Source organism: Acipenser ruthenus, chromosome 8 (assembly GCF_902713425.1).
Source record: "Acipenser ruthenus chromosome 8, fAciRut3.2 maternal haplotype, whole genome shotgun sequence".
Taxonomy (NCBI): Eukaryota; Metazoa; Chordata; class Actinopteri; order Acipenseriformes; family Acipenseridae; genus Acipenser; species Acipenser ruthenus.
The window spans coordinates 42,743,253-42,760,047 of record NC_081196.1 but is presented as its reverse complement, the minus strand read 5'-3'; the positions used below and the strand labels follow the sequence as shown (position 1 = coordinate 42,760,047).

At 37.9% G+C, this 16,795-nt stretch overlaps 1 protein-coding gene across 3 annotated transcripts in view; it reads right to left on the bottom strand.

The window, feature by feature from the left end:
• Positions 1–13,711, bottom strand: part of LOC117406624 (cAMP-dependent protein kinase catalytic subunit PRKX) — a 56,829-nt gene extending 43,118 nt beyond the window's left edge. For 2 of the 3 annotated variants that reach the window (XM_059029019.1, XM_059029020.1), the window contains exon 1: positions 12,872–13,711. In XM_059029019.1, coding sequence (XP_058885002.1) covers positions 12,872–13,061 — 190 coding nt within the window. In that variant the 5' untranslated portion in view covers positions 13,062–13,711. The remainder of the gene's footprint in view (positions 1–12,871) is intronic. The other variant, XM_034010787.3, reaches the window with a different exon arrangement.
• Positions 13,712–16,795: the final 3,084 nt, after the last annotated feature.

Sequence of the window (16,795 nt, the reverse complement as noted above, 5' to 3'; positions counted from 1 at the left end):
GTCGGCCAGGGTGTCCTCGGCTCACCGTGCACCAGCGACCCCTGTAGTCTGGCTGGGCGCCTGCGGGCTTGCCTGTAAGCTGCCCGAGAGCTGCGTTGTCCTCCGACGCTGTAGCTCTTGGGTGACTGCATGGTGAGTCCAGTGTGAAAAAAAGCGGTCGGCTGACGGCACATGCTTCGGAGGACAGTGTGTGTTCGTCTTCGCCCTCCCGAATCAGCGCAGGGGTGGTAGCAGTGAGCTGAGCATAATAAATTAATTGGCCAGTCCAAATTGGGAGAAAATAATAAAAATAATTGGCAACGACTAAATTTAATAGATACAATAGAACAATACACAGCACCTCATCTAATATCATGAATGAGAAGAAATAATATAGGCTATTTTTCGAAATAATTATTTCAGGGGATTCCCTTTAAAAGTACAGGATATGATATGCAAGAGTAACATACGGTGCAAGTGGCTCCTGAGATAATATTTTGACATCAGGTCCTACAAGTACCACAAGCCAAACTGTCCCAACTATAACAACTGTTACAAACACATAAACAGCAGAACCACAGGCGGCTATAAGTTATCAACATATCAGTTAGCCAAGGAACTGCGGCAAGAGAATCCCATTGCCATTCTCTCTTTAGTTAGAATCCCAGGGGAGGGCAAGTCAACCGGGTTATTTATCATATCCGTTACTTTATACACATGGAAGCTTATGTGAACCCAGTCAAGCATCTACACAGCTTGCCCTGTCCACACTGTAAAGACCGAAGAGGGTTGGAAAGTAGCCTGTGGAAAAGCAATACATTAATGACAGCAACTGGTTGTCATGACATTTGTCTGAACTTTTGTATCTGTAGTCAATAAATTGGCATTATCCCGAAAAGGCAACTGTGACATGAAAGGGCTGCGTCTGAAGGTTCGAAGGTTCGTTCGCTAGCCAGGGATTCGATTGTTCTAAACCTTCGAAGGTTTGTCAGACGGTTTCACGCACTGTGTTTTTTTTGTTTGTTTTTTTCTTCCCGTTAACAGAAACTGTTTGACAATGTGTGAATACTATAAATCACACATTAAATGGCACTCGCATGCAAAATTCGATCTTTTTGATTTGTATCCTGCATATTATGTAAACAAATGTTGTTATTAAAATCTGCTACCAAATCGTTATACGTAGCAACTCTAGTGCCGTTGCTGTGCATGGAGCAGGGTATAGTATCCAAAGCAGTGGGCTCGTAACTCTAGTGGCTGTATTGCTTCAGTAAAATGTGCACTGAATGCCTAGTGTACGGTAGAATATATTTGAAACATACAAAATATACGCTGACACTAATAATTTTAATTTCGAAAACTGAGAACCATCCGCCCCTCCCTGCTCCAGCTCGCGTTATCCAGAGGCAAACCTTTAATTTCTTCATTCTCCATCTCGACAGGAAAGCGCTGTATAGCGTAAGCTGTATCAGGGGTTTCGCTGTCGCTCGTCACTCTCGTAATTTGCGAATGTTTTTTGAAAGTGACGACAAAAAAAAAGTGGAATCGTCACTAGTGACGATCGTTTCTGTTTGTACTATAAAAAAAAATCCCTTTTGTTAAAGTCACACACAACGTCTCGTTCTTTAAAAGAAGGGATCGCTAAACCATAGAGTCACTGCTGCTGATCAGATCAGCGCCTCGGCCTCATCGATTCATTGACTCTGCAACATTCTCATCCCGTGGTAAGCGACGTAAATGCAGTCAGCCATTCAGCGCCTCAGTTACCATGGTAACCCAGACCGCTTTATGAGGCTGTACTCGGTGCTGCTGTAGCTTTCAGCCTCGCATTATTCTTTGCAACCTGACAGCTTCTGCCGCTGCGCTTTCACGATTAGAGAGTTCTGCTCAAACCTTTGCATCCGCAGTGTTAGCGCCATTGCGCCAATGTCCCGCTGAAATTCTCTTAACGCGCTCGTGTGTCCCCCTTCCCTGACCAGACGCAATCAATACCAATACGCAGTAAATGAATGTATGTTGTATTACCATGACATGTCTGACGACAGGCTAATCTTTTTTACTTGTTTCTTTACACTTGCGTTTTCATAATTAAACTCCCGTGCTTTTATTCTCCAGTCCAGTAGAATGCGCACCCCCGCACTCACACCCGCCCTGGTTACACAGGCAGTTTCACAGTAAAGCATGGACAACAACATCAGGCTTGCTAATAACATGGCCCGGCGCAAATATAACCTTGTATCCGTTACACCCGACCATTACTTCTGGAAGAATAAGTAATAAGCTTCGGCAGTGACTGTTGAAATATAGGTTATTATAGGTGTGCTTAAAAATGCTGTCTGCAGAAGATTTGTGAAACGAAAACGCATCATTACCTAAAAAAAGAAAAAAAAGTAGCCTACGGTAACGTTATAAAATATGTGAAATGTGTCTTTTCTATGACCAAAAATGCTAAAATTCAGGGCCAAAATTATTCCGTATGTGTTAAGCACAAACTGTCTCTTGACCATTTCGCCAGTAGGCCTATAACGAGCATGATAAAATTGTATATATACAGTGTATGTGGTTTTATACGGCACTGTATATATGCCTACAATACATCTTGCATTGAGAAAACACCACTGGAATCGGAATAAAGGAAATTCTTATGTAATACAGTTCACGTACAGCATGGTTTTGGTAAGTATCATTTTCTAAACTATATAATTATGTGCAGTATTAAAATAATTTAAAAACATAGCAAATCCACAAAACCAACGAAATACAGTGTATATTTGACATTTCACTTGTAGTGTTCTGTGTAACACGGGCCATCATTTAACCTGAAGCAGATATACTTGTTTATCATATTATCAACACCAACGTGTAAAAATAAAGCAACAATTGTTTTGAAAACTGTCCAAAATATTTACTTGGTGGCTAAGAATGAAAAATGTCAAGATAAAAATGTCATTTTTTATATGGAAATTGTCAAAATAAAAGGGGAAGCTGGAAGAATTTACCAGTCAGGACAACGGCATTTAAATACTACTACTATTAAACTGTATCTGTTGGTAATGTGGTTTCTTCTAGCAGTTTTCAAACTGGGGTACTCGAGAAAAATTCTGAAATGGCAGACAACGCATTTTATTCAGTACCACTTGCCAATCTATTGCAAACTTTTGTCACGTAATCAGCGTTTAATCACTAACACCAGACTGACGTGCTGTGACAGCGTTCAGTGCACACGTGGCTAATTTACATATTAAATATGTACATTTTAAATAAGCCCTGTTGTTTAAATGTATAAACAGTTGGGCGGTTACTGCAGTTTGTCTGGGATACAAAAAAAGACATTTTAAAAAACTAAGCCTAGTCTTTAACTCATTTTATTTCCTGTGTGCGTTTATGCCTGCAAGTCGATATTTTATTATTTTCAATGACCCGATTAAAGTTTATTGTAACTTAAGTACTACATTTCAAAATACAGAATGTATGGCCAATCAGAAACCAAAGTATTGTAATGCGGTCTAGTTTGACAAGCCGTTACGTCTGGTGTGAGAGTAGTTTTAGCTTTCAATCCAGTGAAAAAATGTGGATTGTTTGCTCAATACTAGTACATTACTACCAAATGGCGATCAAGGCGAAATACCATCAAAGATTAAAAACGCCAAAAATGTCTTGCGACTGAAGCTCTCTCCAATTTCCCTGCCATTATCAGTGATTTGTGTGTTAACAAGCAGGGACATCTATGACACTGATACTAGGTAAGAGTTTTATTGTTGGTTTTTAATTAGCATCAGTACTGTACGTTTTAGTCACCAATAATTTAAAAATGCCAGTAATATGTTTTCATATTGAGGCCAGCTGTAGAGATGCGTAGATAGTGAACTTTGCCTTCTTTTCTATAACTTTATCATCAATATAAATACATGATTGCGGTAAACTTGTGCGCGCGAATTAAAAAACAAAACTGTTAGCCAATACTGTAAAATGTCGCAGAAGAAAATCCACTCGTTTTTTCAGTGTGGCCACAGCAGAGTGAAACAGAACAAACAGAACAACAAGTTGTAGAAAATGAAGACTTGGATTCGGAACACCAGAAAAAAGAACAAACAAAGCTCACATGCGTCAGATAACAGAAAAAGAAAACAAGCAGCAAAGTTTCAGCCTTATTGGAAAACTCTGTTTCCATGGGTTGTATATAATATTCTAACACTGTTTTTTTCTTCTTTTTATTGTAAAAAGACATACATGGTATAAGTAATTCATAATGCATTCTGTGTCTGTATGTAGCTTTTCAGGGCAAATAAATCTGGTTCTTGAATTTTAATGTTCTAAATCTTTACAGCTGTACATTACCAATTTAAACTGTAGAGCATTATTAAAACGGTTTAAATTAAATAAATGTTTTGGTCAATACAGTGATTTAAGGTATAAAATAAAAACAGGATTCATAACACCCTTGAAGACTTGAGCTGTGCGCCAGTAGTGACTACTGAATATCTGGAGTGACTAATGTTTTTAGAAAGGATTAGTCACTAGTGACTACAAAAATCTAGAACCCAGGGGAAACCCTGAGCTGTATTGAAACAAATGTCTCGAAACCCCTCTGCTGTTTGGGATTTTCTTGTCAAATGCCCATACAACCAAACAAAAAGTTGAATGCAAACTGTGCAAGCGACTCGTATCATGGAGGCATAACCAATCTCTGGGGTCACTGGACAAGTGTAAGTTCATATTATTATTAGTATTATTAATATTTTTAGAAGTAGTAAAATGTGTCTGACAACTGCTTGGAATGGTGTCTGTTAAATAAAGCTTTGTACGCTGCAGTTGGTGCTGGTGCAATGCAAGCTTCCTGTATAGATTGCAAGCAGGCTTAGTTACGTGTAAATAAACAATGTGTATTTTTATTTTCATTATAAAAACTGGATATTATAAAAACTGGATATTCTTTCGCCACAAGTAACCAAAATGTGTCCAAAGGCATCTCTGCAAACATATTCTTTTAATGTGCGGTCCATCCTAAGCTCTGTGAATTCTTCTTGCACCTTCAATGACAGAACTGAATGGATTGCACACCCAGTCTAAATCTTCTGTATTGACTGTTAGGAAGCAGCATTTGAATTTGTCTTGGTGTTTTAAGATGCACGGAGATGAGATCTGACAAGATGTTGACGTTAGGGTCTGCAGATGCCAAAGGGAACATTTCAATTGAGCCAATGAGCAAGACATCACCAGTTCACACCCATACATCAGGTACAGTAACTGTCACTGTACTGCCTGTTCACCAAAATCCATAGATCAGGTACAGTAGACCAACTGTCACTGTACTGACTGACTGTTCATCGGTTTTGATTTCTTTTTTTCAGATTCACTTGTTTCAGCACCGTTGGAAGCAGAGGTGGATGCTTCAGGTTCTCCTTTCTTAAACAGTTGTAAAGCTCAACAGGTTTTTTTTTGTGTTTTTTTTTTTTTTGGAGTACACTAATCACGCCAGTGGGGTCTCAGCGTATTTTGTATTTATAAACCTCAATGAAAAAGTCTAAAGAAGCAGGATTGTGACTCACTGTTTTTTTCATTTTTGATGAATCACATATACTCCAATTCCAATAGATCATTCATGCAGCAGATGGCACTTCATGGCATGTCAGAAAATAATTAACAGATAGGCTACTATACATCTGCAGCAGGACAAAACCTGTCACACACCAAGAGATTTAACCACTTACTCTGTGCCAATGCCCAGATCCACCAGACTGGAACTTAATCAAAATGTAACTGTGCTTTTCCATTTTGGGGGGGTAGGGTGTGATTTTTTTTAAGAAAATAAAATTAGAAAAATCGTTTTCTGATAGCGATAGTGCCTGTAGATGAAGGCTCTATGAACCAGCTACAGTATCACATGGACATAAGAGCTCCCATGTAGAAAGGAGAAGTGACAAATGACAAACTACTGTACTACAGTAGATCATGCTAAAAGATATTTCATTTTTCAACAGTGCTGACAAATCTAAATAAAAAATTGGTTTCATTTAAGCATTGCTGCACAGATTTAGCACCCTAGCATCACCTGGTTATATAAAACATCTAAAAACAGGTTCCAGATCATTATTTCCTCACTCCATTTTTGCCTCAACAACCACACACCTTAGTTTTGCCCCACAAAAAGTGTGAACATTTTTATTGCCATTCATTGAAGTGGTGAGCCTCCTGACATTCCAAGAGTGCCTTTTTCTATACTGTGTTAGCTCATCCTGGGAAACTAAGCTGAGCAAATTAGTCTATTAGTGGCACTGCACATCCTGTACAGTAAGACACTACAGGTAATTGTTACAGTACTGTACAAAGCCAGCAAAGAACAAAAGGTTAAAATTGAACTACAAAAACAGCGTCATTTGCCACAATTTCAAAACTGGTTACAGTGTATTACAAGTGCTAAAAAGAAAAGGTAAGACTGGACATGCTGAGAGAAAACAGAAAATTTGGTTTGAGTAAAAGCAAAATAATATTATTATTATTATTATTATTATTATTAATAATAATAATACCCATCAAAATGGTAAGATTTTGTTGACATACAGTACTACAGTTGATGTATGACATACAGTACTACAGGCCATCTCCTCCTGGATGCACTCGCATCATCTCAAACTCAACCTCTCCAAATCAGACCTCCTTTTCTTTCCCCCTATTCCTCCCCCACCGTTGATCTCCTTACCTCTCTCCCTCCTCATCCAGCAAGAACCTCTCTGTCAACCTCGACCACTCCCTCTCTCAGCACATCTCTACTATGACACGCTCTTGTCGCTTTTTCCTCAGCAACATATCCAGAATTCGCCCCTTCTTCACTAATTACTCGACGCAGCTCCTAGTTCAGACCCTGGTACTGTCACACCTTGATTACTGCAACTCCCTCCTGGCTGGCCTCCCTGCCTCTGCTATCCGTCCAAAACTCAATTCAACTCTACAATTCAACTCTTGTACTCACCTATCGCTGCCTCGACCTTTCTGCTCCCTCCAGACTACATCCCCTCTTGCCCCCTCCGCTCTGCCAACACCAGCAGATTAACTGTATCCGCCCTCTGCTCTGTTTATTGTACATACTACGTACTCTTAACGGAACTTACTCTTATAAGCAAATAGCTTTACTGTAAGTTTAACAGCTCTTAGTCAAATTCACTCGTAAATGTAATTATTTACTGTATTCTTTATTTTGCTGTTATTTGAATTTGATCTTATTTTCTACTGATTTTACTGTGCTTTATAACTGCTCTTATCTGTAAGGTGATATTGTGTAATGTGATACTTTGTACTGTAACAACTGTAAGTCACCCTGGATAAGGGTGTCTGCTAAGAAATAAATATCAAATAATAATTTATAATGTACATTAGAGCTGAACAAAATATATCTTGCAATTATTGATTTAAACAACTTAGAAACAAGCTACAGAACACGTTTATTTCCTTATCATCTTACAATTAACAGAATAAAACATTACAGATAAGCATTTAACTGATTTGTAATGGGCAGTAAATCTTATGAGCCTACAAAAGATGCATTAAATTGGCTTTCCACACAAGGCTTAAGGTCCAGCTTTTAAGAAGTTGCATGGCATGTAATCTAATTTACTTTGGGAAGAGTCATTATTTCTTACTCCACCCACCAGACTATGAGCACTCAAAGCCATGCTGAGATGTACAATTAAACCAAATCTCAGACCATTACTATTCTTGGACTACCTTACCTAAGGTAAAATTTGGCAGTCCAAGATTAGTGTTAATTAGTGTCTGTGAAACCACCCAGTATACCGTAGTACCTCACATGTTTTTGTTTCTTTAAAGTTTTACCTTTATCCCTTGATAATTTCTAAATAATAATAATAATAATAATAATAATAATAATAATAATAATAATAATAAACCTGCAATTACAGCACTGTGGCAGGGCGGAAGCCCTGTCCATGTAAATTTTATGTTAGGTGTAAATAAAAGATTTATTATTTGGATTAAGTTTGGCAGGGGTGGTTATAATTCCATCCCTGCCAGAATCCATGTGGGGAATGTGATTGACACTTGATTCAATCATTGCTGGCCATCCAAGCCCCAGCCACATGCTTTAAAAGGGAGGTTTGGGCTCAGTGAAGGTAAATGACCAGCCTAAACAGTGGGAGAAAGTTTGAGTTTTTTTTTTTTATTTGTGTGTTTTGTTTTGTTTTTTTAAACCTTGTGTTTGTTTTTGTTACTGTTTTGTGAATAAAAGTGTGCATCCGCGGTTAAACGACAGTTTTTCATCTCTGGGTCTACTTCCTGTCGGTAACCAGCCATGGCTGTGATGCTACCCTTTCACAAGCACCTACTGTATCGTTTGTATCAAAAATGGTTATGTTTTTCATTGAACACCAAGGAGATGCAAGAAAGGAATTTAGGGGTCTTTACTCCAAGATAACATCTGAAGGTCAAGCGCATCTACTGCTTCTAACTGCTCAGCCCTCTGAATACGCATTTCCAAAAGTTCAGTTTGGTTTCAAAATGTCTTTCACATTGTATTCCTTATCTACTGGCACACATTAATTACACAATAAACACATTGGCTTTGCGTTTGGTACAGTTGGTAAAATTAAATACGTATTTATTGATCCATCGCCATCACGTTTTCTGTTCTTCCTAGCTAGAGTAGAGAGAGCCATGTTATAGCAACACAAGTAAAAATAAAAACAAAAAAAATCACTCTGAGTACGTAGTATTATTAAGGAGTTAATGATAAATTAGCAATAATAAGTTATAAAACTAAAGTAAGGTGTAGTGAAGAAATTAAGCTGACAAATGGTTTTTGATTAAAAAACACTTTAGGTACAAGAAAGGTATACCTCAAATACAATCATATAAGCACGAGATTTAAACTTTAGACTTTAGACAAGGCTGCAGTACAGCTCAGAAAGCACGGATATCCATGGAGTCAATTCGAAAGAGATGAAAAGACTGACAAAACTTTACAATGTTTGGCATTTATACCTTTGTAAGCAATTGTTGACTCCGCTCCCATTTGTCTTATTTCTGTCCAATGATAGGGGTTTCCACTCTATCATTGCACATTCCCTCTGCGGGGGAAAAAGGGGGGTTGAATACCACGTTGTACCTAGCAGGGTGCACCCCTCTTGTCTTTCAGTACCCCTCCCCCCATCCCCCCTGCTGATATCCTGCCTTTTGGCGTTTAGCTCCGACACGTATCTGTGACTTTCAGTCGTGTTAGGCTATGCCAAACTGCACGTAGCTGGTTTTGCCGATGAGAAATGAAAGAACTTGAAACTTACACAATACTGTATAGAAACTTAATATAAAAGCATATTAAAGCAACTGAATTAGTAAAACTTATAATTAATAACATAATTAATACCTCATGCAGAAAGCCATCACTACAAAGGTTTCACCTCAACCACTGTGTAGTTTCCTTGTGTTGATTGGGTGAAGGGGTAATGGATTTGCAATAATAACTAAATTAATACATAAATTCAATCAGGTTTTTTTAAATCAGGGGGTTGACGATCGGTTTTTTCAGGTACTTTTCACTTTTCTGTATATACAACTCCAATATTTATTCCACGAAATAGAACTCACAAAACAGCTAGTTGCTTTTTTAAACAACTCAAATCACACAGCACACAGGCAGCACCGCAGCAGAGACAGACAATCCATCAGCGTAACACCCACAAAACCACCTGTTTACTCGTTATCCAATGATCTAAATAAACATACAAAAACGTTTTATACAAGCGTCATCGCTGGGCTTCTGGATAGTGTAGTTTTCAAAGCAATCCATTATGTTTTATAGGAGAATAACAGCGGTAAAAGACAGTTTGCACAGTTTTTTTTTTTTAAAAAAAAGGTGCAGTTGCAAAGCAGAATTCCATTCCCAAAACGCCAATTCCGTTCCCAATGCTTAATTCCGCGATTCCGTCCGTGATTCCATGATCTTGGAAAATTAGTAGCCCTACGTCACGTCTACCACAGCTGATGTTCTAAAGCTGATCGCAGAAGGACAATGCAATTTTTCTCATTAAATTTGTTATAATGCAATGAAGCATTTGAAATGAAAATGTATGCTACTTTTGAATTCTGTTTTATGTTATTCTGCGTTCCTGTATGTAGGAAAGTGCCTTTTGAGGTTGGTGTTTTGTAACTGAACTGTATCCCGTTAAGACAACCCACGCAGCATTTGACAGACTGCACAAAATGTCAGTTTATCAGCCAAGATGATTATTGGTTGTTAGTTGCGTTGGAAATTAATTATATACTGTGGTTACTTGGTAAAGCCCGGCCACGCAGCATTTGACAGGCTGCACAAAACGTGACAATAAGCAGGTTTGTGAAATGGTAAGACAGGTCACTTTTCAAAAGACCTATGGTGCATGGCGAGTGGTTTTTGAAACATCGTGATAATAAACGGGGTATGATATAAAACAGTTTCATCTGTACTTTGGAATCGATATTGCAACTTAATTTTCGGCTTACTGCAAGAAATGAAGGTCATACAGGGAATCATGATAGCCCCCTTGCGGTAATATTAAAATGAAGTTCCGCTCTCGCTCAGGCCTTGATATAGCCCTTCCATTTGCCGACCACTGGTGTAAAGGTTGTAGTTACTACACTACACAACGTGTGTTTCATAAACATTCTGTCTGGATATGCACGTCTTGTTCAATCTTGCAAATAACAAGGCAGAATTAGCAAAGATACAATTTGTTAAATTAATTATTTGTTTACATTAAAAGGAGCGCTATTTAAATTACAATCAGGTGATAGACAGCAGTGAACCTGTTTAGAGAAACGAGTCAGTCAACATACCTTTATCAGGGTTTCATATTTTATCCTGGTTATTATTATAATGCCAGTAAAACACTAAACTTCATTTGTGGAGTAATGTACATAGGATTACTCTCGCATGACATTGCTGGACTGTTACTGAACCGTTTCATATTTTGAATTGTTATTGTAATACCAGCAGTAAGATAAACACGTATTTTCAAAACACCTCCATGTGTAGACTGAACTACTGTGTTAGTGGAAGACTGTAAATATAACTCACAACAGTGCTGGACATGTTTGTTTTCTGAACTGTTGTAATATATTTCTTAGGTTTTCCTGCTTATTTTAATGCCAGCAATGAGCCAAGTGATGTTTATAAACATGATGAGAGGTTTGAAGTATCTTCAGTGCTTTAGCTACTATTGCAGCAACAAGTGTCTTATTGAAAATCTTGGCTTTAATTAAATTAACAATAAATCGTGGTAATATTTATTAATGTACTTATTTTAACTATGAACATTATATTTAAGTTAAATGTTTAATTATTAATAGGGCTGTATCAGAAGGTACGTCCGCTAGCCAGGGATTCGAAGACTGTTCAGAGACGGCATAAAATATAACAGCTCTGTGACCGAGGAAATTCACACAGACCAAAATACCACATCAGTGCCTGTTCTGAGCCGTCATAACTTGTCTGTGTAAATGGGACATTAGACTTGGCTTTAATTTCTATGAGATGTGAAGCGATGCGGCCATTTTTGATGTTTAATACATTTAACCAGAAGTGGAATCAAATTAGTCACAATACATTACCACTAAACCATCTGCACACAATCCCTATCTTCTGGTGTTTAGGTCAGACTCAACACTGGAATTCTGACAAACCATAACTAATTTATTCTATGGGAAACACTGTTTACTTTGGTTTGAGACAGTATTAACTGGTTTCACAAGATGTGTTTCTTTCTCCTGTTTATTACAACACCAAATAATAATGTACATACTTGAAAGTGTTGAACCACCCCAAAGTCACTGGCCACAACTGTTGTTTCTAAAGTACATTTCAATTGATTTTGGTGTGACAGGTTATCAATCTTCTTACTGTAAATAGCGTTTGGTACAAAACAATGTAAGAGTTATTCTGGGTCAATATGTATTCTTATGCAAGACAGTAATGTACCTTATAGGTGTTTTACTTCCTGAATTCAAAAGCCTGCAGTATTGTGACTGGTAGTCTTTAACAGAATGTAAACCTGTATTGAGTGCCATAAATTATAGAGAACTGCTCCTCCAATGGTCTCTCCAGGATAAGGTGACCATATGGTTCCATGTTCAGCTGGACAGTTTGGAACAGTTCAGACTTTTCAACTGACAGCCCAATGCATTCTGGTACATTTTACCTGTCTTGGGTACCATTCTTTCCTTTAAGAGAAGCAGGACTATGCTTATAAGAATGCATTGGATAAAAACATATTTTGAATAAAACATATTCAAGTACTCAAGCAGTACACATTTACATTACAATAATCCAATGGCTGGCTGAGAAAATTGTCTGGGTTATTGATTATCCTTAATTATGCTGGAATAAGTAAGAGCTGGTTGCAATATTTAAACTACTCAAAATGGCCTACCAAGGGCAAGCAACAAACAAAGGCAAAGCCAGAGGTCTAAACAAAGTCAAGCATGTGTGTTCTTGACAGCTTCTGATGTTTTGCTCTATTTCCAGATTAATAAGACAAATACTAGAGTAGATTCTTAATTAAGTTAAACTGCTGTGCAAATTTCATACACATACAAGTGAAATGGTCAGCTATGAAACTCTCTTTTAATATATATGCTGAATAACGATAAACCAGTTCAGTACCTTAAACTTGAATATATATATATATATATATATATATATATATATATATATATATATATATATATATATATATATTACAACATTTATACTACATATTTGTTTTTATTCCATATTGTAGTATATTTCTTGCAATTTACATGTTAAGTCAAAAATATCTGGCATTAAAATAATATGCATTGATTACTTACTGTCTGTTAAACACTGATGTTTTAATTTGTACAAACAAGAAAAAGTACAACTCACCAACAGTAGACACAGTGTCAAAATCGTCCAGTTTGTAACTTCTCTGCTCCAGTGTCAGTGATGCTGTTAAAGCTGTTGCGGTTTGTGCAGCTGCATTGTTGGCATCCTCTTTCATCGTGCCACCTTCACAGCTAGGACTATGACCAGCACTATTCACAACAGAGTATGTCTTAGGCTTTGCTGTTGCCATCGTTCGTTTGGGTCGAGAGATTTAATGTGCAGCTTCTCCTAAATTGCCATGCATTTGGCCCTTTTTTCCTGAAAAGTTTATTTTCTTATGCACCAACCGCTTTTCAATTTCATATTCATTCATTCAATGTTGTTCAGTTTTTTTCATAGCTCCTTTGTTTCGGTTAGCGCCATCCCTCTCATTCTTTTGCAGTGTTGCACCTGCAAAATGCACATTTATTTCACCTGACTTTTTTTCAGAATTTACAATGTAACTACAATACGACAGTGAAACTGGTACCAGCAGTAGTTTCTTCCCGTGCCCTAAACAAGCTACCGAAACTTCCTCATTTGATCCATGCGTTGAACATTTTCCAGGCGTGTTTTTGCAGTGTTGATATGTGTCCTTGATTCAAACTGTGTCCCGTCACGATTTATTCTTTTAACATAATGTACTTGCTTCTCCCTTTCCCGTAATGAAACCCAACCCTGATTCCCGTTCACTTCAGTTACAATTTCAAACTGCTTTACATCCAGACAAGGAAGAAACTGGCATAGTTAATTTCTGACCGACAGAAAAATCCCCCCAATTAGGAAACAGACGCAGCTCAGAGGCCCAATTAGCTTGCTCTAGAGGAGGGACCGGTACGGACGGGCGGCTGGCGAGACTTGCTTCCTTCCACATGGTGAGTCTGCACGAGACGGTATAAATGAGAAGGATCACACAAACATAAAAACCACGCGGATAAGACTGAGGCACGCCCTGTAGCAAGGTTCTGTAACATAGTACAATAATGCCTACTTTGTTTAGGATATAAATCACAAAACGCAAACTGTTGATGTTAACAATAACAAATGTATAACTTTAAGTTGTGTGTTACCTTTCCTGCCATGTTAATTACAGTATTTTTAAATAGTCTAAATAATAACAAACAAACACATCCTCTGGTAGCAAACTGTTTTCCTCGCTCTAATTCAAATGAATCCCTTAACAGCTTCAAATTTCCCCAGAATAGGTTTTTTATTTGTACTAAATATTTCATTATAAATGCATTACAAGATACATAGTATATGGTTTGTTTTGATATTTTTGTCCTTGTTCATAAATCAGTTTTTGACATTTATTGTCGTCTCATATCGGGTGACTGCCAAATGTCTTTATCCACAACATCCGCTCTCAACACCGACCCCATCTAGTCTGGGGGCGCTATGTACAGCAATACAGCAACATTAAGTATTGTGTCTGGTGTAGTCACACTTTATATTAGGTGTAATTTAACATCTGTACTAAGTTGCTTTTTAAGGGTCATCGCTGAGAAGACTTAATACATTTCATGCTCAACATTAGACAGACTACTTCCCCATTCTCTGTTGTGTCACTTCAGGTCAGACTTAAGTTTAAGAAAGAATAAAGTTGTGCTAACTAAGTATTTTTTTCTTATGTATTTTATTGTTCCACATGTTATGTTGTTCTTTGCCTGTTTTTGTTTTATTGACCGGTAAAGCAGAAGCAGCCCCTTCAAAGTTTTCTTATTCTACATAAAATAGTATTCAAAATAATTTAATTCCATGCAATAACAACAGCAATGCAATGGAAAATCATTTTCAAACTAGAATTTGGACTGCATTACACCTTTGGAGTGTACCATACAAGTGTTAAAAAGGAAACTTCATGCACAACTTATTACTATTATGAACCTCATGGATTGTCCCAGTCAATGAGGGTTCCTATTAAAATGGTTAGTTCATGACCTGCAGCTAACAGCACTTTAGAATCTTGAAACTTGCATTAAGCACCAACTTAAGTTTTTAGCAGTAACACCAGCCCAGCCCAGATACACATATTATAAATCTTTTCATTAGCAAAAATATATTTCTGTTTTTCAATGTTTATCTAAATACTGCAAACACATTTACCTTCCAGACCTGTGCAAGCTGCAGTGTTGTAATGGACTAGTGGTTAATTGCTGCTGCTAACAAGTTGCAATGAGTCTAAGGTTTTTTTTTTTTGTTTTTTTTTTTAATCATTACTGGGAAGCTTGCATAGATATTGAAGGTAGGTCTAATAATCAAATTAGTCTCACTCTTACTTTTAGTCTCGCATTGTGGGGAACTAACTGAAGGATGTTGCTATGGTCTTTAGTAGAGAAAATATTGCTATGGGCCATTCTGAGCTAACAAAAAAATAAGTTTTAAGGCTGCTACCAGGGGCGGCGGCCTATGGCCCCACACCTGAGGGGGCCCCGCGCGCGTCACAAATTGTATGATGACGTCTTCAGAGTCGAAACAGTTTCGCCAGTATCATGTCGGCCCCTCGCAAGTACAAGTCGGGCCATTGTAAAAGGAAAATAAAAAATATAAAGACATTCAAGTCAAGCGGCAACAAGGAGCTCTGCTGCCGTATCTAGACAAACCGGCATAAAAAAAACCTGCTTCGGGAAGCAACTGAATCCGACTCTTCACAAGAATCATCTCCAAAATATTTATTTCTGCTTACCAGTGTAGCGTTACCACATTTGCACTTTGACTAACAAAGTGGACGTATTTCCTCATGTGAGTGTACTCGATCATAAGAAATGTATTTTTAAAAATGCAACATCTAAGGGTTAGCTGTCTGACAGGCTAATCAATACCTGTCCCTCTTTACATTCCACCGAAGAAAACCAAGACACGACGCAGGACAGTGCAGCATCGTCTTTTAAAGTTACTGGAGGCTTTTCTTAAAGTGAGTAGGCTACTATTAATCAATAATGAAATCGAGATTGTGTGTATTAAAGTAAGACGGATCACCACACCAATGGTCTGAATTATAGGTATCTGCGACAAATGACATGTTTGGAAGTACACGTAAATGCAGCGTGGTATAAAATAAAGCTTCTTGGCTAGAATATTCAGATAAAAACGTCATGATGTTTTGTTGGGCATATTGTTTTAGTGTAATTTAAACAGCAAAAATTAAAGAGCACTCAAAACTGCAGCTGAATGCAGTATCCAAATGTGAAATGTTACACATGGATTTGATAAGTAGGTCGGTCAAATATAATTTTAGATTTATATAAAAAGCATAACGTTTGCAAACAGTTTTTATTTCGCTTAAGTGACAGCACACATGCAGTATGCCTTGCCTACTTGATTACTGATGGTGAGCAGTAGCCTACCGTTTTATTGATATAATGTGTGTGTGTGTGGGGGGGGGGGGGCTAAATTGGGATTTTTTTTGGGGGGGGGGTGGGGGTCGTCACCGCCTAGGGCCCCACAGACTAAGGCCGGCCCTGGCTGCTACACACCAAACGCGATGCGAAAAGCGAAACTGCAGCGATGCGACAAAAAGAATAGAACCTATACTTTTGATAAGTGTCTTTAACACCACAGTGGTACCTGCACCAGGGTGGCATCGGAGTGGCACTGGAGTGACGTGAAATAAATAGGATTGAATCCGTTTTTTTTGCGATTTGATGCGTGCCAACTTGGGTATTGAGCAATCAGAGAACAGCTTCAACGCAGGTCCAGCAGGGTGAAGCAGCATCCTGAATGATGGAGGAAACAATAATACTTGCCATTGAAAAAATAACCAGAGCTTTAAGACAAAGGGCATCACAATTATAAAGATACAGATTTGAATGACAATATATGTGAGTCAATTTCAAAGGAACTGGATAAGCCTGGTAGGTATGATTTATTGACATATGTGTTGAACTACCATCAGAGAAGACACTCATAATTACTACATCATGTTGACGAATATGTACCAGTCTA